Genomic DNA, 27050 nt, shown 5'->3' with positions numbered 1-27050 from the left:
CCAACCCTCCCCTACCACCCCAAATTCCTCCCAGCTCCCCCCCGCCGCTCCCAAATCCCCCCAAGATTCCCTCAGAGCATCCAAACGTCCCCAAAATCCTGCTGATAGCTCGAAGAGACCCCAACCCTATTGAAACCCCCCTAAAATATCCCCCCAGATCCCTGTACGCCCCTCACGATGTCGGAGTCTGAGGAGAACGGAGAGGGTGAGTGTAGGGGGTGTCCTGGGGGGGGTCCCCAAAAAGGTTTTTAAGGTCTAGTGAGGGTGGGGGGGGGGTCCCAAAAGGGATTTAGGACATTTTGGGGAGGATTTGGGGTTGTAGGGTGGTCCCTAATATATAATGGGGTCCCCAATACGTAAAGGGGTCCCCACTCAATAGGGGTGGGGGAGTTTGGGGGTGATCCCTGCTGGGACCTGGGTTTGGGGGGGTCCAGGAGGGGTTGAGGGGATACAAGAGGGGTTTTGGGGGGGGGTCCTCGCCCTCCCTTTGACCAAATTTCCCCCCCCCAGGCCCCCCCAAGGGGCTCCCGTCCTTCGCCGAGGCCGTGGGGCAGCCCCTGGGGTGGCCGGGAGCCGAAAGCAACGGGGGGGCAGCGGAAGGGGGAACCCCCCCGGGGCAGCGGCACCGCCGCCCCCCCCACCCCAAGCACAAGGGGCAAGGTTCGGGGGGGGTCCACCGCTCCCCCCGTGCCCTCTTCTGCCTCCGCCTCAACAACCCCATCCGCCGGGCGGCCATCAGCATCGTGGAGTGGAAGTGGGTTTGGGGTGGGGGGGGGGGGCACGGGGACAGGTTTCGGGGGGGATTTGGGGGGATAGGGGGCACGGGGAGAAGTTTGGGGGGGATTTGGGGGGATTTGGGGAGATAGGGGACACGGGGAGAAGTTTGGGGGGGATTTGGGGAGATGGGGGGGCAAGGGGACAAGTTTGGGGGGGACTTGGGGAGGTAGGGGACACGGGGACAAGTTTAGGGGGGATTTGGGGAGGTGGGGGGACATGGGGACCAGTTTTTGGGGAGAGATGGGGGGCATTGGGACAAATTTGGGGGGATTTGGGGAAATGGAGGGCATGGAGACAAGTTTGGGGGAGGATTTGGGGAGATAGGGGACACGGGGACAAGTTTGGGGGGGATTTGGGGAGGTGGGGGGACACAGGGACAAGTTTTTTGGGGGATTTGGGGACGTGGGGACAAGTTTTGGGGAGGATACGGGGAAATGGGGGGCACGGGGACAAATTTTGGGGAGGATTTGGGGAGATAGGGGACACAGGGACAGGTTTGGGGGGGATTTGGGGAGGTGGGGGGACACGGGGACAAGTTTTTGAGGGGAGATGTGGGCATGGGGGCAAATTTTGGGGGAAGATGGGGATATGGGGGCAAATTTGGGGGGGGATTTGGGGAGATGGGGGCATGGGGACAAATTTGGGGGGATATGGGGGACGTGGGGGCAAGTTTTGGGGAGGATTTGGGGAAATGGGGGGGTGTGGGGACAAATTTGGGGAGGATTTGGGGAAATGGGGGGGTCTGGGGACAAATTTGTGGAGGATTTGGGGAAATGGGGGGCATAAGGACAAGTTTTTGGGGGGGATATGGGGAAATGGGACAAATTTGGGGGGGAAACGGGGAGCATGGGGACAAGTTAGAGAGCGGTGGGTGGGGATATGGGGCTGGGGGTGGAAAAGGTGTTTTTTTGGGGGGGCCACGAGGAAAATTGGGGGGCTGCCCCCCCCCCCCCCTTTAACCCCGCGGGTGCCAGGCCCTTCGACATCCTCATCCTCGCCACCATCTTCGCCAACTGCGTGGCCCTGGGGGTCTACATCCCCTTCCCCGAGGACGACTCCAACGCCGCCAACCACAACCTGGTGAGCCCCCCCCCCCCCCTAAAAAAATAAAAATAAAAATAAAAATAAAAATGGGGGGGCTGGGGGGTGCCCCCCCATTTTTCTGTCCCAGTTGGGTGCTCGTTAAGGGTTAATGACACGGCTTAACGAGCTGCTCTGCAATCAGGAGCTGGGGGGAGGGGGCTAATCAGAGATGGGGTGGTTTTATTTTTGGGGGGGGGTCCTCGGATAAATGGGGGGGGGTCTTTGGGGTGCCCCCCCGGGGCGTGTGCCACCCGTGTCCCCACGCACACGCGTGTGCCGCCGCCGTAAGCCGCTTAACGCTGAGGGGGGGGGGGGGGGGGGGCGTTAATCCGGGCTTAGCGCCCTCGTCCCCAGGAAAAGGGGACGCCGGGAGGGTGGGGGCCACGCCAGGTGACCCCCGCGCCCCCCCCCCGTGTTGTTTCCCCCCCCCCAGGAGCAAGTGGAGTACGTTTTCCTCATCATCTTCACGGTGGAGACCTTCCTGAAGATCATCGCCTACGGGCTGGTGCTGCACCCCAGCGCCTACATCCGCAACGGCTGGAACCTCCTCGACTTCGTCATCGTCATCGTGGGGTCGGCACCTCCCTTTTCGACGTCGGGGGGGCCAAAAAAAACCCCCGGGACCCCCCCCCAAAATAAAACCGACCTCTTTTTGGCAGGCTTTTCAGCGTTATCCTGGAGCAGGTGTCCCACAAGCCGGGCGAGGCGCACCACATGAGCGGCAAGCCGGGGGGCTTCGACGTCAAAGCCCTGCGCGCCTTCCGCGTCCTGCGCCCCCTCCGCCTGGTCTCCGGCGTCCCCAGTGAGTTTTTCGGGGGGTTGGGGGGCGAGATGAGGGGTCGGGGGGGGGTCGCCGCCAGATTTTTGGGGTCGCCGCCAGGCCTGCACATCGTCCTCAACTCCATCATGAAGGCCATGGTGCCGCTGCTGCACATCGCCCTGCTCGTCCTCTTCGTCATCATCATCTACGCCATCATCGGCCTCGAGCTCTTCATCGGCCGCATGCACAAGACCTGCTTCTTCATCGGATCCGGTGAGGGGGTGCCCCCCAGTTCCCCCCCAGTTCCCCCAGTTCCCCCCCAGTTCCCCCATTTCCCCTCCATTTCCCCCATTTCCCCCCCTAAGGCATCGGGTGACACCCGTGACGGGCACTGGGGGCCACCCCAAGACCCCCTCCCAGAACCCCCAGCGACCCCCCCACCTCCAACCCACCCCCAGAGCCCCCCCACCGTCACCCAAGACCCCCCCCAACCCCATCCTACCCCCCCAAAACCCTTGAGACCCCCCCCTTTCCCTAAATCCCCCCCTAAATCCCCAACCTCCCCCATCTCCCCCATCTCCCAGCCCCATAAACAGCATCTCTCAGCTCCCCCTCCCCCAGAAGCCCCCCCGTAGCACCTCAGGCTCCCCCCAAACCCCATTTTCGGGGTGTTTAACCCCCCCCCCAATTAAAAAAATTAAGATCTGGAGTCGGAGGACGACCCCTCGCCCTGCGCCTTCTCGGGGCACGGCCGCGCCTGCCTGCAGAACAACACCGAGTGCCGGGGCCGCTGGGAGGGCCCCAACGGGGGCATCACCAATTTCGACAACTTCTTCTTCGCCATGCTCACCGTCTTCCAGTGCATCACCATGGAAGGCTGGACCGACGTCCTTTATTGGGTGAGTTTTGGGGTTTTTTTTGAAGGGGGACACCAAAATTTGCCGCCCTGCCCCCAAAATCCCTGCCCCGTTACGTGGGTGGACGCCGCTGCCGTGGGTGTCCCCCGAGGGTTGGGTTTTTGGTTTCTCGCCCCGAATTTCCCCCCGAAGCGTCGCCTCAGCCCCTCCGTGGGGTCACCCCGAATTCCGCCCGCCCAAATTTCCCCGAAATTCACCCCAAATCTCCCCCCCCCCCCCCTCCTCACCAGATGCAGGACGCCATGGGCCACGAGCTGCCCTGGATTTACTTCGTCAGCCTCGTCATCTTCGGCTCCTTCTTCGTCCTCAACTTGGTCCTGGGGGTGCTGAGCGGGTGCGTAAGCCGTTAGCGTGTTCTTAGCATGTTCTTAGCATGTCGTGGCGTGTGCCACACGTGTTCCCCCCCCCCTCAGGGAGTTCTCCAAGGAGCGTGAAAAAGCCAAAGCCCGCGGAGACTTCCAGAAGCTGCGGGAGAAGCAGCAGCTGGAGGAGGACCTGAGGGGCTACATGGACTGGATCACCCAGGCCGAGGACCTGGAGGGGGACGAGGACGAGCACGAGAAGCACCGTGAGTCGTGTTTTTTTTTGGGGGGGGCCTCCTAGGGACACCCCCACCCTCTGAACCCCCCCAAAAATCCCGCAGGTCTGACCGCCGAGGAGCTGATGGGGAAGAGGAAACCTCGCCTCAAGTGGCTGCGGCACGCCAGCCACTCCACCGACACCCACGGTAACGCCCCCCCCCCCAAAAAAAAATTGGGGTCCCCCCACCCTTTTTTTCCCCAGATTGGGGATCCTCAGCCCCCCCCTGACTTTGTGTGTCCCCCCCCTCAATCTCCAGCCAGCCTCCCCGGCAGCGAGACGACGTCGGTCAACACCGAGACGGCCGGCGAGGAGGAGGCGCAGCCCAACGCCTGCGACCGCTGCCTGTGAGCACCAAAAAGAGGCCCCCGGGACCCCCCCACGACCCCCTGCAGCCCCCCAGGGCGTTCTTCACCCCCCCCCCGTGCCCCCCCAGGGCCTCCTGTAGTCCCCGAGATCCCCCATAGCCCCGCTGGGACCCCAGTGTTGACCCTGGGATGTCCTACAGCCCGCTGGGACCCCCCCAAGCTCCTTTTTAGGTCCCCCCAGGACCCCAAAACTGATCCTGGGACCCCCCCAACTCCTTATAGATCCCCCCCAGGACCCCAAAACTGATCCTAGGACCCCTCCAGCTCCTTATAATACCCCCCAGGACCCCAAAACTGATCCTAGAACCCCCCCAATTCCTTATAATTCCCCCCAGGACCCCAAACCTGATCCTGGGACCCCCCCAACTCCTTATAGATCCCCCCAAGACCCCAAAACTGACGCTGGGACCCCCCCCAACTCCTTACAGATCCCCCCCAGGACCCCAAAACTGATCCTAGGACCCCTCCAGCTCCTTATAATACCCCCCAGGACCCCAAAACTGACCTTCAGACCCCCCCAACTCCTTATAGATCCTCCCTGGACCCCAAAACTGACCCTGGGACCCCCTCCAGCTCCTTATAGATCCCCACAGGACCCCAAAACTGATCCTAGGATCCCCCCAACTCCTTATAGATCCCCCCCAGACCCCAAAACTGATCCTGGGACCCCCCCAACTCCTTATAATTCCCCCCAAGACCCCAAAACTGACCCTGGGACCCCCCAACTCCTTATAATTCCCCCCCGGACCCCAAAACTGATCCTAGGACCCCCCCAACTCCTTATAGATCCCCACAGGACCCCAAAACTGATCCTAGGATCCCCCCAACTCCTTACAGTTCCTCCCAGGACCCCAAAACTGATCCTAGAACCCCCCCAACTCCTTATAGATCCCCCCCAGACCCCAAAACTGACCCTCGGACCTCTGATGAACCCATCTGAGATACCCCAAGGGACCCTTGAAGCCTCCCCTGGAACCCCAAAATCCCCCCCTACAACCCCCTGGGACCCCCGTTACACCCTCTGTGATCTCCCGTGCCCGCCCCAAACCCCGTTTTTGGGGCAACTCGATGCTTTTTTTTTTAAATTAATTCATCAATTCCTTCCTCCTCCCCAGGGGCAAAATTACCAAGACGAAATTCTGGTGAGCGAGCAAATGGGGACGGGGACGCCCCCGGCACCACCCCGCTTCCCCTATAACCCCCTGCGTCCCCCTAAATCCTTTCTACCCCCCAAAATCTCATCTCCCACCCCCAAAAAAAACCCCAAAACACCCTCCGAAAGGCGTCGCCTGCGCCGCATGAACCGCGTGCTGCGCCGGCGCTGCCGCGGGGCGGTGAAATCGGTGTCCTTCTACTGGACCGTGCTGCTCCTCGTCTTCCTCAACACCCTCACCATCGCCTCTGAGCACCACGGGCAGCCCCCTTGGCTCACCGAGACGCAAGGTGAGCGGGGCGGGGGGATCCCAATACCCCTTTTCCCATTCCCTGTGGGGTTTTTGGGTGCGATTTTCTGGGTTTTGGGTCCCTGCAGCTTACGCCAACAAGGCGCTGCTCTCGCTGTTCGCCGCCGAGATGGTGCTGAAGCTCTACGCCCTGGGGCCCTCGTGCTACTTCGCCAGCTTCTTCAACCGCTTCGACTGCTTCGTGGTGTGCGGCGGCGTGCTGGAGACGGCGCTGGTGGAGCGCGGCGCCATGGAGCCCCTGGGCATCTCCGTGCTGCGCTGCGTGCGCCTGCTGCGGGTCTTCAAGGTCACCAGGTGGGGGTTTTGGGGAGAGCTGGGGGGGATCTGGGGCAAAACGGGGGGGTTGGGGACGCCGGGGGTGGTGGAGGGACACGCGGCGGTGCCACAAAGGGTGTCTTTGGTGGTATGGGGGTGATAGAAAGGGTGTTGGGGACACCAGGGGTGGTGTAAAGACACTCAGTAGTGCCCCAAAGTGTCTCTTTGGTGGCACGGGGGTGGCAGACGAGGTGTTGGGGACACTGGGGTGGCGTAAAGACACTTGTCAGCCCCTCAAAATGTCTCTTTGGTGGCATAGGGGTGGCAGATGGGGTGTTGGGGACACTGGGGTGGCGTAAAGACACTTGTCAGCCCCTCAAAGTGTCTCTTTGGTGGCATGGGGATGACAGACAGGGTGTTGGGGACACCAGGGGTGACACAGAGCCACTTGTCAGCCCCCCAAAATGTCTCTTTGGTGGCATGGGGGTGGCAGACAGTGTGTTGGGGACACTGGGGGTGGTGGAGGGACACGCGGCGGTGCGCCAAAGGGTGTCTTTGGTGGTATGGGGGTGATAGAAAGGGTGTTGGGGACACTGGGGTGGCACAAAGACACTCAGTAGTGCCCCTAAGTGTCTCTTTGGTGGCATGGGGGTGGCAGACGGGGTGTTGGGGACACTGGGGGTGGTGTAAAGACACTTGACAGTGCCCCAAAGTGCCTCGTTGGTGGCATGGGGGTGGCAGATGGGGTGTTGGGGACACCAGGGGTGGTGTAAAGACACTCGGCAGTGCCCCAAAGTGTCTCTTTGGTGGCACGGGGGTGGCAGACGAGGTGTTGGGGACACTGGGGTGGCGTAAAGACACTTGTCAGCCCCTCAAAATGTCTCTTTGGTGGCATAGGGGTGGCAGATGGGGTGTTGGGGACACTGGGGTGGCGTAAAGACACTTGTCAGCCCCTCAAAGTGTCTCTTTGGTGGGATGGGGACGATAGAAAGGGTGTTGGGGACACCAGGGGTGACACAGAGCCACTTGTCAGCCCCCCAAAATGTCTCTTTGGTGGCATGGGGGTGGCAGACAGTGTGTTGGGGACACTGGGGGTGGTGGAGGGACACGCGGCGGTGCGCCAAAGGGTGTCTTTGGTGGTATGGGGATGATAGAAAGGGTGTTGGGGACACTGGGGTGGCACAAAGACACTCAGTAGTGCCCCTAAGTGTCTCTTTGGTGGCATGGGGATGACAGACAGGGTGTTGGGGACACTGGGGGTGGTGTAAAGACACTTGACAGTGCCCCAAAGTGCCTTGTTGGTGGCATGGGGGTGGCAGATGGGGTGTTGGGGACACCAGGGGTGGCGTAAAGACACTTGAGAGTGCCCCAAAATGTCTCTTTGGTGGCACGGGGGTGGCAGATGGGGTGTTGGGGACATCAAGAGGTGACACAGAGCCATCTCTCGCATCCATGAAGTGCCTCGTTGGTGGCACAGGGGTGGCAGACGGGGTGTTGGGGACACTGGGGGTGGCACAGAGCCACTTGTCAGCCCCCAAAATGTCTCTTTGGTGGCATGGGGACGACACGGTGATGGAGACAAGGACAACACGGTGTTGGGGACATCAGGAGGTGACACAAAGCCACCCCTCACATCCATAAAGTGCCTCGTTGGTGGCATGGGGGTGGCAGACGGGGTGTTGGGGACACCGGGGTGGCGTAAAGACACTCGTCAGCCCCCCAAAATGTCTCTTTGGTGGCACGGGGATGACAGACAGGGTGTTGGGGACATCAGGGGGTGACACAGAGCCACCCCTCGCATCCATAAAGTGCCTCGTTGGTGGCAGGGGGGTGGCAAACGGGGTGTTGGGGACACTGGGGGTGGTGTAGGGACACTCGACAGTGCCCCAAGGTGTCTCTTTGGTGGCATGGGGACGATAGAAAGGGTGTTGGGGACACCAGGGGTGACACAGAGCCACTTGTCAGCCCCCCACAATGTCTCTGGTGGCACGGGGATGACAGACAGGGTGTTGGGGACATCAGGAGGTGACACAGAGCCACCCCTCACATCCATGAAGTGCCTCGTTGGTGGCACGGGGGTGGCAGACGGGGTGTTGGGGACACTGGGGGTGGCACAGAGCCACTCCTCAGCCCCCCAAAATGTCCCTTTGGTGGCAGGGGGATGACACAGCGATGGGGACAGCGTGGTGACAGGGCGTTGGGGACATCAGGAGGTGCCACAACCACCTCTTACCCCCATGAATTATTCGGTGGCGTGGGGACGTCACGGTGACAGGAACACCCCTAGGTGACAGGGACACCCCCGGGTGCCACCCAGCCGGGCTTACCGCTAGGAGGGGCGCCCAGAAGAGCCCGCCCCAGTTCTCCCAGTAAGCCCAGTTCCCCCCCCCAGGCACTGGGCGTCGCTGAGCAACCTGGTGGGCTCGCTGCTGAACTCGATGAAGTCCATCGCCTCGCTGCTGCTGCTGCTCTTCCTCTTCATCATCATCTTCGCCCTGCTGGGGATGCAGCTCTTCGGCGGCCGCTTCAGCTTCGACGAGACGCAGACCAAGCGCAGCACCTTCGACACCTTCCCCCAGGCCCTGCTCACCGTCTTCCAGGTGCCCTAAAACTACGGGGGGACCCCAAAAAGAGGAGGAGAGACCCTGAAAGCAGGAGGGGAGACCCCAAAAGCACGGGGGGAGACCCCAAAAGCACAAGGGGGGAGCCCTAAAATTGTGAGGGTGTGCCAAAAAACATGGGTGAGAATCCAAAAGCATAAGGGGGAACCTCAAAGGTGTGGAGGGGATGCCCAAGTCATGAAGGGAGACCCCAAAACTATGGGGGGACCCCAAAACTAGTAGGGGAAGCCCACAAGCCAGAGGGGAGATCCCAAAAGCAGGAGGGGAGACCCCAAAAGCACGGGGGGAGACTCAAAATTGTGGAGGAGAACCCAAAAGCAGAAGGGGAGACCTCAAAGATGTGGAGGGGATGCCCAAGCTGTGAAGGGAGACCCCAAAACCATTGGGGGACCCCAAAACCATTGGGGGAGAGACCCCAAAACTATGGGAGGACCCCAAAAATAGGAGGGGAAGGCCGGGAGATAGAGGGGAGGCCCCGAAAGCAGGAGGGGAGACCCCAAAAGCACGGGGGGAGACTCAAAATTGTGGAGGAGAACCCAAAAGCATAAGGGGAGACCTCAAAGATGTGGAGGGGATCCCCAAGCCGTGAAGGGAGACCCCAAAACCATTGGGGAGAGACCCCAAAACTATGGGGGGACCCCAAAAATAGGAGGGGAAGCCCAGAAGATAGAGGGGAGACCCCAAAAGCACAAGGGGGAGCCCTAAAATCGTGAGGGGGTGCCAAAAAAGGTGGGGGAGAACCCAAAAGCATAAGGGGAGACCCTGAAGACATGGAGGGGATCCTTAAACCATGAAGAGAGACCCCGAAACCATTGGGGGACCCCAAAACCATTGGGGGAGAGACCCCAAAACTATGGGGGGACCCCAAAAATAGGAGGGGAAGCCCGGAAGATAGAGGGGAGGCCCCAAAAGCAGGAGGGGAGACCCCAAAAGCAAGGGGGGAGACTCAAAATTGTGGAGGAGAAGCCAAAAGCAGAAGGGGAGACCTCAAAGATGTGGAGGGGATGCCCAAGCCGTGAAGGGAGACCCCAAAACCATGAGGGGAGACCCCAAAACCATTGGGGAGAGACCCCAAAACTATGGGGGGACCCCAAAAATAGGAGGGGAAGCCCGGGAGATAGAGGGGAGGCCCCAAAAGCACAAGGGGGAGCCCTAAAATCGTGAGGGGGTGCCAAAAAATGTGGGGGAGAATCCAAAAACATAAGGGGGAACCTCAAAGGTGTGGAGGGGATGCCCAAGCCGTGAAGGGAGACCCCAAAACCATTGGGGGAGAGACCCCAAAGCTATGGGGGACCCCAAAACCATGAGGGGAGACCCCAAAAGCATAAGGGGAGACCCTGAAGACATGGAGGGGATCCCAAAACCATGAAGAGAGACCCCGAAACTATGGGGGGACCCCAAAAGCATGAAGGGAAACCCCAAAACATTAGGGGAGAGACCCCAAAACCATGAGGGGAGACCCCAAAACCATGAGGGAAGACCCCAAAACCATTGGGGGAGAGACCCCAAAACCATGGGGGGGATCCCCAAAATATGAGGGGGGTTCCAAAACCGGGGGGGGACCCCAAAACCATCTGGGGAATCCCAAAAACGTGGAGGGGGACCCCAAAACCATGGGGAACCCCAAAATATGGCAGGGGATCCCCCCCCCCTTGCATTCCCATGGGGACCTGCATCCTTCCACCCTGCATCAGGAAGGACTGGGAGGTGGCGGTGTGTGAGGAGGGGGGGTACTGGGAGCACTGGGATGGACTGGGAGGGGGGGATGCTGAAGTTTTGGGGTCCCCCCCTCCCTTTTTTCCCCCAGATCCTGACGGGGGAGGACTGGAACGCGGTGATGTACGACGGGATCATGGCTTACGGCGGCCCCGTCTTCCCCGGGATGCTCGTCTGCATCTACTTCGTCATCCTCTTCATCTGCGGGAACTGTGCGTGGGCACTGGGAGCACTGGGAGCACTGGGAGGGACTGGGAAGGGGGCGCCGGGGAACTGGGAGGGGCTGGGAATGGTCCTGGGGAGCTGGCACAGGAGGCAAGAAGCAGGGAATGGGAACCAGAAAACGTGGGGACGTGGAAGGGGGGTGGAAACGCACACTGGGAGGGTACTGGGGGGATACTGGGAGGCACTGGGAGCACTGGGAGACACTGGGAATGGGGTGCTGGGGAACTGGGAGGGGCTGGGAATGATACTGGGGAGCTGGCACAGGAGGCAACAAGCAGGGAATGGGAACCAGAAAATGTGGGGACACGAAGGGGGCTGGAAACCCACACTGGGAGGATACTGGGAGGCACTGGGAAGGGGGTGCTGGGGAACTGGGAGGGGCTGGGAACGGTCCTGGGGAGCTGGCAGAGGAGGCAACAAGCAGGGAATGGGAACCAGAAAACGTGGGGACGTGGAAGGGGGCTGGAAACCCACACTGGGAGGGTACTGGGGGGATACTGGGAGGCACTGGGAGCACTGGTTAACCCCTTCCTCGCCGCAGACATCCTCCTCAACGTCTTCCTGGCCATTGCGGTCGATAACCTGGCAGACGGCGACAACATCAACTCGGGGGCCGAGGGCAAGAAGTGAGCCTGGGGGGGGGACAGACGGACACGGGGGGGGAGGGGGACACCTGGCTGAGCCCTTCTGTTTGTTGTCCCCCCCCCCTCCAGGGACAAGGCCGGGGAGGCAGAAGCCATCGCGGGGAGCCAGGACGTGAGCGTGAAGGTGAGCGTGAGCGGGTGTGCACGCCCCTCACACGCATGTGCACAGCCCTAACATGCCTCAACACGTGTGTGCACAGCCCTCAGACACCCCAACACACATGTGCACAGCCCTCACATGCCTCAACACGCGTGTGCACAGCCCTCAGACACCCCAACATGCGTGTGCACACCCCTCACACGCCTCAACATGCGTGTGCACCCCCCCTTACACACCCCAACATGTTTGTGCCTCACAAGCCTCAACAAGTATGCGCACCCCTCACATGCTGACACGTGTGTGCACACCCCTCACACACCCCAACATGCATGTGCACAGCCCTCGCATGCCTCAACACGTGTGCACAGCCCTTACACGCCCCAACATACATGTGCACACCCCTTACACCCCCAACATGCATGTGCACAGCCCTCACACACATGTGCACGCCCCATGTGTCCCAACATGCGTGTGCATACCCCTCACATGCCACAACACGCATGTGCACGCCCCTCACACACGTGTGCACAGCCCTCAGACACCCCAACACACATGTGCACAGCCCTAACATACCCCAACATGTGTGCACAGCCCTCACATGCCTCAACACACGTGTGTGCACCCCTCACATGCCACGACACACGTGTGCACCCCCCTGACATGCCTCAACACGCGTGTGCACCCCCCTGACATGCCTCGACACCCCTCACACGCCACAACACACATGTGCACGCCCCTCACACACCCCAACACGCGTGTGCACGCCCCTCACACGCCCCAACACGCGTGTGCACGCCTCTTGCACACTCAGCCCCTTCCCTCCCCCCCCAGGTTGAAGGGGAGCAGCAGGAGGAGGAGGAGGAAGAGGAGGGGAGCGAGGAAGGTGAGGCCCCCACCCCAACCCCCCGGGGGGGCTGCAGAGGCCCCCCCCCACGACACCGGGGTCCCCCGCAGGTGACGAGGCCGGGGGGGAGCGCGACAGCCTGGGGGGGGCACGGCTGGAGAGCCTGGAGGAGCCCCCCAAAAGCAAGGTGGCGCCGATCCCCGAGGGCAGCGCCTTCTTCCTGCTGGGCAGCACCAACCCGTGAGGCTGGGGGCAACTGGGAGCACTGGGGCAAACTGGGAGGGGGTTAGGGGAACTGGGAAAGGGCGGGGGGATAGGTGGAGGGGGTGGGAGTACCGGGATTGGGGGGGTAAATGAGTAACTGGGGGGAGTGGGAGGGTAAAGTGGGGGAACTGGGAGCATTGGGATTGGGGATGTGAAGTGGGGGAGTGGAAATGGGGATGTAAACTGGGAGCACTGGGACAGGAGGGCTGGGGATGCTGGGAGCACTGGAGGAGAGGGGGGTGATCCCCTGGTGAGACTGGGGACACTCTGGGAGAAACTGGGAGGGAACTGGGCCTAACCAGGCCACAGCCTGGGAGCACTGGGGGAAGGTATCCTGAAGGATGGGCTGAACTGGGAGGAACTGGGAGCACTGGGAGGTGCTGACGTGTGCTCGGTGCAGGCTGCGGGTGCGGTGCCACGCCCTGATCCACCACCACGTCTTCACCAACCTCATCCTCGTCTTCATCATCCTCAGCAGCGTCTCGCTGGCCGCCGAGGACCCCGTGCGCGCCCACTCGCCCCGCAACCACGTGGGATACTGGGCAGACTGGGAGGGGAACTGGGAGGAGCTGGGAGGAACTGGGAAAACGGAGCGGGTTGGGAGAACGGGGGCTCCGTCACCCTATGGCTGCGTGGGACCCGGGTGAATGGGGTGGGGGGGAAATGGGGAGACTGGGGGGGGATTTGGGGGTCTTGGGGGGGTCCCTGGGGGTGTTTGGGGTGGGGGTGTTTGGGGTGGGGGTGCTGGGGGGGGGTCACCCCGTTTTCCCCCCTCCCCCCCCACAGATCCTGGGGTATTTCGACTACGCCTTCACCTCCATCTTCACCGTGGAGATCCTGCTCAAGGTACCGGGGGTGGTGGGTCATTTTTGGGGGGGATTCTGGGGTTTTTGGGGGTGTTTTTTTTTTGGGGGGGGGGTCCCAGTCCTCACGGCCTCCCCCCCCCCCCCCCCTCAGATGACCGCTTTCGGCGCCTTCCTGCACAAAGGCTCCTTCTGCCGCAACTGGTTCAACCTCCTCGACCTGCTGGTGGTCGGCGTCTCCCTCGTCTCTTTCGGCATCCAGTGAGCACTGGGGGGGAACTGGGAGGGGCACTGGGAGCACTGGGAGCGCCCCCGGGGGACACCGGTGTCCCTGGGCAGCTCCAGCGCCATCTCGGTGGTGAAGATCCTGCGGGTGCTGCGCGTCCTGCGGCCCCTGCGAGCCATCAACCGCGCCAAGGGGCTGAAGGTACGGCACTGGGAGGCACTGGGAGGGACTGGGAAGCACTGGGAGGGGGGAAACACACCCTTCCTGGGGCAACTGGGAGCGCTGGGATCCCCAGCAGGCGGTGGGGGGGGTGTGCTGGGGGTGGTGGGAAGTGGTGGCGTGCTGGTGGGACTGGGAGCGGGGGTGTCCCCGTGTCCTGGTGTCCCCAACACCTGTGTCAGGCTGTCCCCAACACCCTGCTGTCCCCAACACCCCCATAACACTGTCCCCGTGTCCCCAACACCCCCGTCACACTGTCCCCAACACCCCGGTGTCCCCAACGCCCCCGTCACACTGTCCCCGTGTCCCCAACACCCCCGTCATGATGTCCCCAACACCCCGCTGTCCCCAACACCCGTGTCAGGCTGTCCCCGTGTCCCCAACACCCCCGTCACGCTGTCCCCAACACCCCGCTGTCCCCAACACCCGTGTCATGCTGTCCCCAACACCCCACTGTTCCCAACACCCCTGTCACACTGTCCCCAACGCCCTGGTGTCCCCAACACCCCCGTCACACTGTCCCCAACACCCCCGTCACGCTGTCCCCATGTCCCCAACACCCCCATCACGCTGTCCCCAACACCCCTGTGTCCCCAACACCCATGTCAGGCTGTCCCCGTGTCCCCAACACCCCCGTCACGCTGTCCCCAACACCCCGCTGTCCCCAACACCCCCGTCACGCTGTCCCCATGTCCCCAACACCCCCATCACACTGTCCCCGTGTCCCCAACACCCATGTCAGGCTGTCCCCATGTCCCCAACACCCCCGTCACACTGTCCCCAACACCCCACTGTCCCCAACACCCCCGTCACGCTGTCCCCATGTCCCCAACACTCCCATCACACTGTCCCCATGTCCCCAACACCCCCATCATGCTGTCCCCAACACCCCGGTGTCCCCAACGCCCCCGTCACACTGTCCCTGTGTCCCCAACACCCCCGTCATGATGTCCCCAACACCCCCGTCACGGTGTCCCCAACACCCCGCTGTCCCCAACACCCGTGTCAGGCTGTCCCCATGTCCCCAACACCCCCGTCACAGTGTCCCCAACACCCCGCTGTCCCCAACACCCGTGTCAGGCTGTCCCCATGTTCCCAACACCCCCATCATGCTGTCTCCAACGCCCCATTGTCCCCAACACCCCCGTCACGCTGTCCCCGTGTCCCCAACACCCGTGTCAGGCTGTCCCCAACACCCCACTGTCCCCAACACCCCAATCACACTGTCCCCAACACCCCGCTGTCCCCAACACCCCTTTCACACTGTCCCCAACGCCCCCGTCACACTGTCCCTGTGTCCCCAACACCCCCATCACACTGTCCCCAACACCCTGGTGTCCCCAACACCCCCGTCAGGCTGTCCCCAACACCCCGCTGTCCCCAACACCCCCGTCAGGCTGTCCCCGTGTCCCCAACACCCCCGTCAGGCTGTCCCCACCCCCCCAGCACGTGGTGCAGTGCGTCTTCGTGGCCATCCGCACCATCGGCAACATCATGATCGTCACCACGCTGCTGCAGTTCATGTTCGCCTGCATCGGGGTGCAGCTCTTCAAGGTGGGGACCCCCCCAAAAAGGCTGAGACCCCCCCAAAGGGGCCGGGACCCCCCCCCCCAAGCAACTGGGACCCCCCCACTAAGGGGTCAGGACCCCCCTGAGGGGCTGGGGACCCCCTCCCGGTCCCCTCTGACCCCCATTTCCCCCAGGGCAAGTTCTACAGCTGCACCGACGAGGCCAAGCACACGCCTGGGGAGTGCAAGTGGGTCCTGGTCCCCCCCCAACGGCCCTGAGTGTGAGTGTGAGTGTGAGTGTGAGTGGAGGCTGAGTGTGAGTGCAGGCTGTGAGTGTGCGGTGTGAACTGTGAGTATAGATGGGGTGGGAGTGGAGCGGGGGAATGCAGCGTGAGCATGGAGGGAGTAGGTGTTGAGTGTGAGCGTGAGCTGAGTGTGAGTGCTGAGTGTGTGCTGAGTGTGAGTGTGTGCTGAGTGTGAGTGCAGGCTGTGAGCGTGTGCTGAGTGTGTGTGTGCTGAGTGTGAGTGCATGCTGAGTGTGAGCATAAGCTGAGTGTGTGCTGAGTTTGAGTGCTGAGTGTGAGCGTGTGCTGAGTGTGAGCTGAGTGTGAGTGCAGGCTGTGAGTGTGAGCGCGTGCTGAGTGTGAGCATGAGCTGAGTGAGCATGTGCTGAGTGTGAGTGCTGAGTGTGGGTGTGTGCTGAGTGTGAGCTGTGTGTGTGCTGAGTGTAAGCGTGTGCTGAGTGTGGGTGCTGAGTGTGAGCATGAGCTGAGTGAGTGTGTGCTGAGTGTGAGCTGAGTGTGAGTGCAGGCTGTGAGTGTGTGCTGAGTGAGTGTGAGCGCGTGCTGAGTGTGAGCATGTGCTGAGTGTGAGCGTGTGCTGAGTGTGAGTGCAGGCTGAGTGTGAGTGCTGAGTGTGGGCTGAGTGTAAGTGCAGGCTGTGAGCGTGTGCTGAGTGTGGGTGTGAGCTGAGTGTGAGCTGAGTGTGAGTGTGAGCTGAGTGTTACCACCCCAGTGCATGCACACGTTGCACGACCGGAGCCGCGTGCCCACCCGCGGATCCCTGCACCCCCCCTCCGACATCCACCGGGCTCGTTCCCACTACGAGAGGCTGGGGACGCCCCCCCCGTCCCCGCAGTGTCCCCCCCGTCCCCGCAGTGTCCCCCCCGTCCCCGCACTGTCCCCCCCGTCCCCGCAGTGTCCCCCCCGTCCCCGCAGTGTCCCCCCCAGCCTGCGGTGTCCCCCCCCTTGCAGGGGCACCTTCCTGGTGTACAAGGACGGGGACGTGTCGCACCCCTCGGTGCGGGAGCGCCTGTGGCACAACAGCGACTTCAACTTCGACAACGTGCTGGCGGGGATGATGGCGCTCTTCACCGTCTCCACCTTCGAGGGGTGGCCCGCGTGAGTCCCCCCCCCCCCCCCAGAAGGGTGCTGGCACCCCAAAAGGGTGCTGACACCCCAGGGTGCCCCCCCATAGGGTGCTGACACCCCATTCCCTGTCCCCAGAGTGCTGGCACCCCAATACCCTTGGCATTTGGCACCCCAATGTGCGCCCCCATAGGGTGCTGCCACCCCAACCTGGGTCTTTAGGGTGCTGACACCCCAATGTCCCCCCCCATAGGGTGCTGACACCCCACCCTGTGCCTTTAGGGTGCTGACACCCCAATGTGCCCCCCCATAGGGTGCTGACACCCCGATGTGCCCCCCCATAGGGTGCTGACACCCCAACCTGCACCTTTAGGGTGCTGACACCCCAATGTAACCCCCCCAGTAGGGTGCTGACACCCCAACCTGTGTCTTTAGGGTGCTGACACCCCAATGTGCCCCCCCAGTAGGGTGCTGACACCCCACCCTGTGTCTTTAGGGTGCTGACACCCCAATGTGCCCCCCCATAGGGTGCTGACACCCCAACCTGTGCCTTTAGGGTGCTGACACCCCAATGTAACCCCCCCCACTGGGTGCTGACACCCCACCCTGTGTCTTTAGGGCGCCGACACCCCAATGTCCCCCCCCCATTGGGTGCTGACACCCCAACCTGTGTCTTTAGGGTGCTGACACCCCAATGTAACCCCCCCATAGGGTGCTGACACCCCAACCTGTGTCTTTAGAGCGCTGACACCCCAATGTGCCCCCCCATTGGGTGCTGACACCCCAACCTGTGTCTTTAGGGTGCTGACACCCCAATGTAACCCCCCCATAGGGTGCTGACACCCCAACCTGTACCTTTAGGGTGCTGACACCCCAACGTGCCCCCCCCATAGGGTGCTGACACCCCAATGTGCCCCTTTAGGGCGCCGACACCCCAATGTAACCCCCCACATTGGGTGCTGACACCCCAGCACCCATAGGGCCCTGCCGCCCCCCCCAAAAAAAAAACCCTTTTTCCCACCCCCCCCAAGGCTGCTGTACAAGGCCATCGACGCCAACGCGGAGGACCAGGGCCCCATCTACAACTACCGGGTGGAGATCTCCATCTTCTTCATCGTCTACATCATCGTCATCGCCTTCTTCATGATGAACATCTTCGTCGGCTTCGTCATCATCACCTTCCGCGCCCAGGGCGAGAGCGAGTACCGCAACTGCGAGCTGGACAAGAACCAGGTGCGTGAGGACCCCCCCCTTTAATCTTTCTACCCCCCCCGTGGTGTCATTGGGTGTGTTTTTGTGTCCTTGTCCCCACCCCGGACAGAGGCAGTGCGTGGAGTACGCGTTGAAGGCGCAGCCGCTGCGGCGTTACATCCCCAAAAACCGCAGCCAGTACCGGGTCTGGGCCATGGTCAACTCCACCGCCTTCGAGTACATCATGTTCGTCCTCATCCTCCTCAACACCATCGCCCTGGCCGTGCAGGTTGGTTATGGGGGGGGGCCCGGGGGGGCGTTTTGGGGTCGTTGGGGGGGTGTTAAGGGAGTACGGGGGTGGTTAAGGTATGTTAGGGGGGAGTTGGAGTGCTCGGGGGGCTTTGAAATGGGCTGGGGGTCACTGAGAGATGTTTCGGGGCAGTTAATGCAGCTCTGGGGGTAGTTAATGCACCCCTGGGGGCAGTTAATGAACCCCTGGGGGCAGTTAATGCACTGCTGGGGGCAGTTATTGTACCTCTGGGGGCAGTTAATGCACCCCTGGGGCATTTAATGTACCCCTAGGGGCAGTTATTGTACCTCTGGGGGCAGTTAATGAACCCCTGGGGGCAGTTAATGCACTACTGGGGGCAGTTATTGTACCTCTGGGGGCAGTTATTGTACCCCTACGGGCAGTTAATGCACTCCTATGGGCAGTTAATGAACCCCTATGGGCAGTTAATGCACTGCTGGGGGCAGTTATTGTACCTCTGGGGGCAATTAATGCACCTCTGGGGGCAGTTAATGAGCCCCTATGGGCAGTTATTGTACCTCTAGGGGCAGTTAATGAACCCCTATGGACAATTAATGCACCTCTGGGGGCAGTTAATGAACCCCTGGGGGCAGTTAATGCACCCGTGGGGGCAGTTAATGAACCCCTATGGGCAGTTAATGCACTGCTGGGGGCAGTTATTGTACCCCTGGGGGCAGTTAATGCACTGCTAGGGATCCTGGGGGGATTTTAAATGACCTGGGGGTAATTAAGAGACATTACGTGGGCAATTAAGGCCCTGGGGGCAGTTAAAAGACCCGTGGGGGGGCTGTTGGGGTCCCTAGAAGGAGATTGGGGGCAGTTAAAGGTCACTGGGGGGTTGTAAGGGACGTGGCAGGGGGAAATTGAGGCTCCTGGGGCAATTCAAGCACCCCTGGGGGGCTCAAAGGGACCATGGGGGGCTTTTAAATGGCCCGGGGGGGCAGTTATGGACCCTACAGGGGCAATTAGCACCCAGGGGGGGCAATTAAAGCAACCTGGGGGGTTGTTAAAGCACCCCGGGGTGTCAATGAGGTGTTCTGGGGGTGCATTTAGGGTGCTGGGAGGGGCATTTAGGGGTCGGGGGGGTGTTTAGGGCTGCAGGGGGGGCAGTTAGAGCTGCAGGGGGGGCAGTTAGAGCTGCAGGGGGGGCAGTTAGGGATGCAGGGGGGCAGTTAGGGGTGCAGGGGGGCAGTTAGGGATGCAGGGGGGGGCAATTAAAGTGCCCCCCCCAGCACTACGAGCAGTCGAAGCCGTTCAACTACGTGATGGACCTGCTCAACATGGTGTTCACCGGGCTCTTCACCGTGGAGATGCTGCTCAAGATCATCGCCTTCAAGCCCCGGGTAGGCTCAGGGGAGGGGTCCCACAAATTGGGGGGGGGTCTCACGGTGTGGGGGGGTCGTTTTTGGGGTGCCCCCGCCCCAAAATTATCTTCCCCCCCCCAAAAAAAAAGCACTATTTCTGCGACGCTTGGAATACCTTCGACGCCCTCATCGTGGTGGGCAGCGTGGTGGACATCGCGGTCACCGAGGTCAACGTGAGTCGCCCCCACCTCTTCTTTTTGGGGTGGGGGGGTCCCAAAAAACTTCTGGGGGGGGGGTCCCTGGTTTTTGGGACCCCCCCCCCGGTGTCCATCTCCATCCATCCGTCTGTCTGTCCACCATTTCCATCCATCTCCACCCTGCGCGTGCCTGCAACAGAACGGGGGGCACGTCGGTGAGGTAGGGGGCGTCCCAAATGCGAGGGGGGGGGATTTAGGGAATTGGGGGGGGGTCTCCTCACCCCCTGGTGCCCCCCCCCAAAAAAAAAAAACCCCCCTGGCAGAGCTCGGAGGACAGCTCCCGCATCTCCATCACCTTCTTCCGCCTCTTCCGCGTCATGCGCCTGGTGAAGCTGCTGTCCAAGGGCGAGGGCATCCGCACGCTGCTCTGGACTTTCGTCAAATCCTTCCAGGTTTTGGGGTCGGGGGGGGGGGATAAACACGCAATTTTTTTTTGGGGGGGGTCCCGGGACGCCAAGGAGCCCCCCCCGTGTTGTTTTTTACCCCGCAGGCGCTGCCCTACGTCGCCCTGCTCATCGCTATGATTTTCTTCATCTACGCCGTCATCGGCATGCAGGTGAGGGGCGCGTGCAAGGGGGGCGTGCAAGGGGGGTGCAAGGTTTTTGGGGGGGGTCCTCAGGGTCCTCAGGGACCCCCCCAGTGTCACCACGTCCCCCCCTTCTCGTCCCCAAGACTTTCGGGAAGGTGGCGCTGCAGGACGGGACCCAGATCAACCGCAACAACAACTTCCAGACCTTCCCCCAGGCCGTGCTGCTGCTCTTCAGGTGGGTCCCTTATGGGGTCCCCTATAGGGTCCCCTATAGGGTCCCCTATAGGGTGCACAGGGACTTTTGGGGTCCCTGTAGTGGCTGGGGGGTGCCGCACGGTTCCTATAGGATCCCTGTGGTGTTTAAGTGGCCCGGCAGGGGTGTGGGAAGGGTCCCTGTGGGGTATGGGGGGGTTCCTATGGCTTTTGGGGGTTACTGCCGTGTTCCTATAGGGTCTGGGGGGTCCCTGTAGTGGCCATACAGCATCTCTATAGGGTTTGGGGGTCACTGCACGGTTCCTACAGAGACTCTGTGAGGTCTGGGGGTCGCTGCATGGGGCCTAAAGGGTCCTAGTGGAGTCTGGGGACTGCTGTAGGGTCACTAAGAGTCTTTATAGGGTTCCTATAAAATCCTTATAGGGTCCATGGGGCTCTGTGGGGAGTCCCTACAAGATCCCTATGGGGTCCGTGTGTCCCTGCGGGTTTGCTATGGGGTACAAGGGGCTCCTATGGGGTCCACGAGTCCCTGAGGGTTACTACAGCTCCTGGAGTCCTTTAGGGTCTCCACCACCTCCCTGTGGGGTCTGTGGCTCACCCCAGACCACCTATAGGGCCGTTTTGATGGGGTAGGGGTTTTGGGGGGGGGGTCCGGAGGGGCCCTATAGGTGCCGGAGGGGTGCGTGGGGTGCAGGTGCGCCACGGGGGAGGCGTGGCAGGAGATCATGCTGGCCAGCCTGCCCGGCAAGCGCTGCGACCCCGAATCGGACGCGGGGCCCGGCGAGGAGTTCACCTGCGGCAGCAACTTCGCCATCGTCTACTTCATCAGCTTCTTCATGCTCTGCGCCTTCCTGGTGAGCCCCACGGCGCTGCCCCACGGCGCTGCCCCATGGCGCGGCGCTGCCCCCCCCCGAAACACCACGCAGCTCTGGTGTGACATCCCCCAGCCCTATAGCAAGAATCGCATGCCGCGATGAGAAACCCCGTAACCAGCCCCATAGTGAGCCCCCAGCCCTATAGCGAGCTCCTCGGCCCTATAGCAAGCTCTTCAGCCCCATAGCAAGCCCCTCAGCCCCATAGCGAGCTCCTCAGCCCCATAGGGAGCCCCTCAGCACCACAGCGAGCCCCTCAGCCCCACAGCGAGCCCCTCAGCCCTATAGCGAGCTCCTCAGCCCCATAGGGAGCTCCTCAGCCCCATAGCAATCCCCCCAGCCCCATAGGGAGCCCCTCAACAATATAGGGAGCTCCTCAGCCCCATAGCGAGCCCCTCAGCACCATAGGGAGCTCCTCAGCCCCATAGCAAGCCCCTCAGCCCCATAGCAAGCTCCTCAGCCCCATAGGGAGCCCCTCAGCAATATAGGGAGCTCCTCAGCCCCATAGCGAGCCCCCCAGCCCCACGGCAAGCCCCCCTCCCCAGATCATCAACCTCTTCGTGGCCGTCATCATGGACAACTTCGACTACCTGACGCGCGACTGGTCCATCCTCGGCCCCCACCACCTCGACGAGTTCAAGCGGGTCTGGTCCGAGTACGACCCCGCTGCCAGGTCTGGCACCGTCACCGCGACCCCCCCCCCATTACTGTCACCCCCCCTTATCACCGTCACCCCCCCCAATTGTCACCGTCACCCCCCCAAAACGGCCGCAGGGGTCGCATCAAGCACCTGGACGTGGTGACGCTGCTGCGCCGGATCCAGCCCCCGCTGGGTTTCGGGAAGCTCTGCCCGCACCGCGTGGCCTGCAAGGTGCTTGGGGGGTCCGGGGGGGTCACCCCTGCTCCCCCCCCACCCCATTTACCCTTTTTCTGGCCCCCCCCCGCAGCGCCTGGTGGCCATGAACATGCCCCTCAACTCGGACGGCACCGTGACCTTCAACGCCACGCTCTTCGCCCTCGTCCGCACCTCCCTCAAGATCAAGACGGAAGGTTTGGGGCGGGGGGGGGCGACATTAAAAAATGGGGTGGGGGGGTGACAGGAAGGTGGGGACACCCCCTTCCTATTCCCTGCTGTCCTGCGTGTCCCCCCCCCCCAAAAAAAAAAAGGGAACCTGGATGTAGCCAACAAGGAGCTGCGGGCCGTCATCAAGAAGATTTGGAAGAGAACCAAACCCAAGCTGCTGGACGAGGTCATCCCCCCGCCGGAGGGTGAGCGCCCCCCCCCCTGAATTTGGGGACACTTTTAGGGTGGGGGGGGGACACCCCTGATGGCCTTGACCCCCTCCTTGTGTCTGTGTGTCCCCCCCCCTCAGAGGAGGAGGTGACGGTGGGGAAGTTCTACGCCACCTTCCTGATCCAGGATTATTTCCGCAAGTTCCGCCGGCGCAAGGAGCGGGGGATGCTCGGCCCCAGCAACGAGCGCGCGCTGCAGGTGGGTTGGGAACCCCCCCAGACCCCAAAAAATAATGGGGTGGGGGCTCCGTGGTGCCCCCCACCCCCTTTAATTTTTGCCCTTCCCCAGGCCGGGCTGCAGACCCTCCAAGCGCTGGGCCCCGAAATGCGGCGGGCGCTGAGCTGCGACCTGGAGGGGGACGAGGGCCCCGCGGGCACCGAGGAGGAGCAGCGGACCTATGCCGTAAGCCCCGCCCCTATTTGCCACGCCCTATTAGGCCACGCCCACATTGACCACACCCTCACAGGCCACGCCCACCCCCCTATCTGCCCGCAGCCCCCTGAGACCCTTTATGGCTCGGCCCCCAGCCCCCCCGGGCTGGAGGAGACCCCAAAAGGCGCCGGCCCCACAGACACCGAGGGGGAGGACCCCGCGCCCCTGCCCCACCCCGGCAGCCATCGCCATGGGGGCAGGTAGGGGGGCACCCTAAAAAAAGGGGGGGGGGCTTAATGGGGTGAGGGCACCCTAAAGGGGTTGGGAGTACTGCCCTAAAGGGTATGGGGGCACCCTAAAGGGTTGGAAGTACTGCCCTAAAGGGTATGGGGGCACCCTAAGGGGGGGTGGAGGTATACTAAGGGGTTGGGAGTACCCTAAAGGGGGAGGGGGGGGCACCCTAAAGGGGTGGAGGGCACCCTAAAGGGTATGGGGGCACCCTAAAGGGGTTGGGAGCACCCTAAAGGGTAGGGGGGGCACCCTAAAGGGGTTGGGAGCACCCTAAAGGGTAGGGGGGCACCCTAAGGGGTTGGGAGGAGCACCCTAAAGGGTTAGGAGCACCCTAAAGGGGTCTGGAACACCCTAAAGGGTAGGGGGACAATCTAGGGGGGTGGGGAGGGCAACCTAAAGGTTGTGTGGGGCACCCTAAAGGGGTTGGGAGCACCCTAAGGGGTTGGGTGCACCCTAAAGGGGTGTAAGCACCCTAAAGGGGTATGGGTGGGACACCCTAAAGGGGTTGGGAGCACCCTAAAGGGTAGGGGGGCAACCTAGGGGGGTGGGGAGGGCACCCTAAAGGTTGTGTGGGGCACCCTAAAGGGGTTGGGAGCACCCTAAAAGGCTGTGGGGGCACCCTAAAGGGGCAGAGGGCACCCTAATGGGTGAGGGAGCACCCTAAGGGGCGGGTATGGGACACTGGGGGCACCGTGCCACCCCCGTGGGGCTGGAGGAGCGGGGAAAGCGGGGCCAAACCCCAAATCCCACACCCCACAACCCCACAACCCCCCCCCACGTGCAGGCGGCGCTCGGACGGGGGCGCCGGCCCCCACCCCACTGTTGGGGGGCAGGAGGAGCCGGCGCCCCCCGAGGACGGGGAGGAGCAGGGGGAGGACGACAGCGAGGACCCGGCCCCCCGCTGGGCTGGGGACAGGTATGGGGGGGGGGGGTAAGGGGTCCTATAACCCCCCCGCCACCCCCTTAACGCCTTCTCGTCCCCCTCCCCAGGCGGCTGGGACCCTCGGCCACCCCCCATTGGGCTGGGGGGGCTTCGAGGGGGGGCTCGCTGCCGCTGCCCCCCCGCCACTTCGCCCTGCACAACGGGGCGCCGCTGGAGGGGCAGCAGCTCAAGAGGCGCCGGCTCCTGCCCCCCACCCCCGCAGGTAAGGGGGCTGGGCTTTTGGGGAGCGCCCCCCCCCATTTTGAAATACACACGGGGGGGGTCTTTGGGGAAAGGGGGGGCTTGGGGGAAAGGGGGGGGTACTCATTAACCCCCCCCCCCCAAGGCCGCAAGCCCTCCTTCACCATCCAGTGCCTGCGGCGCCAGGGGAGCTGCGAGGACGAGCCCATCCCCGGCACCTACAACCCCTCGGGCCCCCCCGGCCCCCCCAGGCCGCAGGTACCGCGTGTGACACACGTGTGACACGCGTGTGACACGCGTGTCACCTCCATGTGTGCCCCCCCCGCCCTTAAATACCGTTTGTCCCCCCCCCCACAGGGCTACGGCAGCTCCGAAACCTGGCGCACGGGGGGCTCGTCGCACGCCTGGGCCGCTGCCGCCCCCCCCCGCGGCCACGTCCTCTACGCCCCCCTCATCCTGGTGGAAGGGGGGGGCACAGCGGGGGGGGCCGGGGGCAGCCTCCCCCCCCTCTCCCGCTGGATTTTAGGGGAACGCGGCCCCCCCCAGGGCCCCCTCCGCTTGCCGCTGGGCCGCGGCTCCGCCGACAGCCTCGTGGAGGCCGTGAGTTTCCCCCATCCTCCTCGCGTCCCCCCCCTGCCTCGTTAAATCCTGGCACGGAGAGGAATTTAACGAGGAATTGCTCATTAAATCCTGCCACGGAGAAGAATTCAGTGAGAAATTCAACGAGGAATTCAACGGGGAATTCCTCATTAAATCCTGCCATGGAGAATTCAACGGGGAATTCGTCGTTAAATCCTGCCACGGAGAGGAATTCAACAAGGAATTCCTCGTTAAATCCTGCCGTGAAGAGGAATTTAATGAGAAATTCCTCATTAAATCCTGCCATGGAGAGGAATTCCTCATTAAATCCTGCTGTGGATAAGAAGTTAATGAAGAATTCAATGAGGAATTCATCATTCAATCCTGCCATGGAGAGGAATTTAATGAGGAATTCCTCGTTAAATCCTGCCACGGACAGGAATTCAATAATTCAACGAGGAATTCCTTGTTAAAAATTGCCACGGACAGGAATTTAACGAGGAATTCAACGAGGAATTCTTCATTAAATCCTGCCATGAAGAGGAATTCAGCAAGGAATTTAACGGGGAATTCCTTATTAAATCCTGCTGTGAATAAGAATTTAACGAGGAATTCAGTGAGGAATTCCTCATTAAATCCTGCCATGGAGAGGAATTCAATGAGGAATTCCTCGTTAAATCCTGCCGTGGAGAGGAATTCAATGAGGAATTCCTCGTTAAATCCTGCCGTGGAGAGGAATTCAACAAGGAATTCAACGGGAAATTCCTCATTAAATCCTGGCATGGGCAGGAATTCAACACAGAATTCCTCGTTAAATCCTGCTGTGGAAAGGAATTCAACAAGGAATTCCTCATTAAATCCTGCCATGGACGGGAATTTAATGAGGAATTCAACACGGAATTCCTCATTAAATCCTGCCACGGAGAGGAATTCAACAGGGAATTCCTCATTAAATCCTGCCGTGGAGAGGAATTCAATGAGAAATTCCTCGTTAAATCCTGCCCTGGAAAGGAATTCAGCGAGGAATTCCTCATTAAATCCTGCCATGGAGAGGAATTCAATAATTCAACGAGGAATTCCTTGTTAAAAATTGCCACGGACAGGAATTTAATGAGGAATTCCTCATTAAATCCTGCCGTGGAGAGGAATTCAACGAGAAGTTCCTTGTTAAATCCTGCTGTGGACAGGAATTTAACAAGGAATTTAATGAGGAATTCCTCATTAAATCCTGCTGTGGAGAGGAATTCAACAAGGAATTCCTCGTTAAATCCTGCCGTGGAGAGGAATTCAATAATTCAACGAGGAATTCCTCACTAAATCCTGAAATTCAACGAGGAATTCAACAGGGACCCCCCCCAAAAACAAAAAAAACACATCATAACCCTAGGTACTCATCTCGGAGGGGCTGGGCTTGTTCGCCCGCGACCCCAAATTCGTGGCGGTGGCCAAGCGGGAGATCGCCGACGCCTGCGAGCTGACGATGGACGAGATGGAGAGCGCCGCCGCCGACCTCCTGACGCGCCGCCGCCGCCCCACGCCGCCCGGCCCCGTCTACAGCGACGAGGAACCGCTGCGGCCCCCCGCCGAGGAGGAGCTGGCCGACGAGATGGCTTGCGTGGGGGGGCCCTAAATTTACAGGGGGGGACCCTAAATTGGCTGGGGGGGGACCTAAGGTGTTGGGGGGGGGCCCTAAGGTGTTGGGAAGGGGTTAAGGAGGGAGTGGAGAGGGTGGGGGTGTGGTAAAAATGAGGGTTGGTTCAAAAATTGGGGGGTATCGTGGAAAGAGGGGGGTAGGGAAAAGGTGAGGTCAATTAAAAAATGGGGGGGGTGTGGTGAAAAAGGGGGGAGGTCGTAAATGGGGGGGAATCTGAAGAAACAGGGGGGGTATGGCAAAAGGTAGTGGGGTTGTAAAAAGGAGGGGGTATCTGGGAAAGGGTGGGGTATGAGGAAAATAAGGGTTGGTTAAGAAAAGGGGG

At 61.5% G+C, this 27050-nt stretch overlaps 1 protein-coding gene across 1 annotated transcript; it reads left to right on the top strand.

Moving 5' to 3' along the window:
* Positions 1–177: 177 nt before the first annotated feature.
* LOC309888967 (voltage-dependent L-type calcium channel subunit alpha-1D-like) lies at positions 178–26704 on the top strand (the record flags this gene model as incomplete). The annotated part of the gene is given in 47 exon segments (XM_082781626.1): positions 178–205; positions 511–754; positions 1752–1857; positions 2294–2433; positions 2520–2662; positions 2741–2893; positions 3323–3519; positions 3768–3871; positions 3951–4105; positions 4181–4264; positions 4376–4463; positions 5600–5626; positions 5767–5927; positions 6016–6241; positions 8595–8802; positions 10631–10751; positions 11306–11390; positions 11478–11532; positions 12340–12391; positions 12463–12592; positions 13017–13146; positions 13403–13462; positions 13574–13680; positions 13759–13846; positions 15311–15418; positions 15568–15620; positions 16626–16772; positions 17771–17972; positions 18061–18219; positions 19473–19590; positions 19593–19777; positions 20065–20193; positions 20292–20357; positions 20474–20565; positions 21238–21397; positions 21961–22088; positions 22190–22286; positions 22363–22465; positions 22583–22684; positions 22789–22907; positions 22998–23111; positions 23205–23341; positions 24157–24288; positions 24363–24517; positions 24641–24753; positions 24853–25095; positions 26462–26704. Coding segments are annotated over 47 exon segments (5997 nt in total).
* Positions 26705–27050: the final 346 nt, after the last annotated feature.

The sequence above is a fragment of the Aythya marila genome, assembly GCF_965140915.1.
Source record: "Aythya marila genome assembly, chromosome: 31".
NCBI classification, from domain to species: Eukaryota; Metazoa; Chordata; class Aves; order Anseriformes; family Anatidae; genus Aythya; species Aythya marila.
The sequence above is the reverse complement of the archived record's forward strand: the minus strand, read 5'-3'. Positions and strand labels throughout refer to the sequence as shown.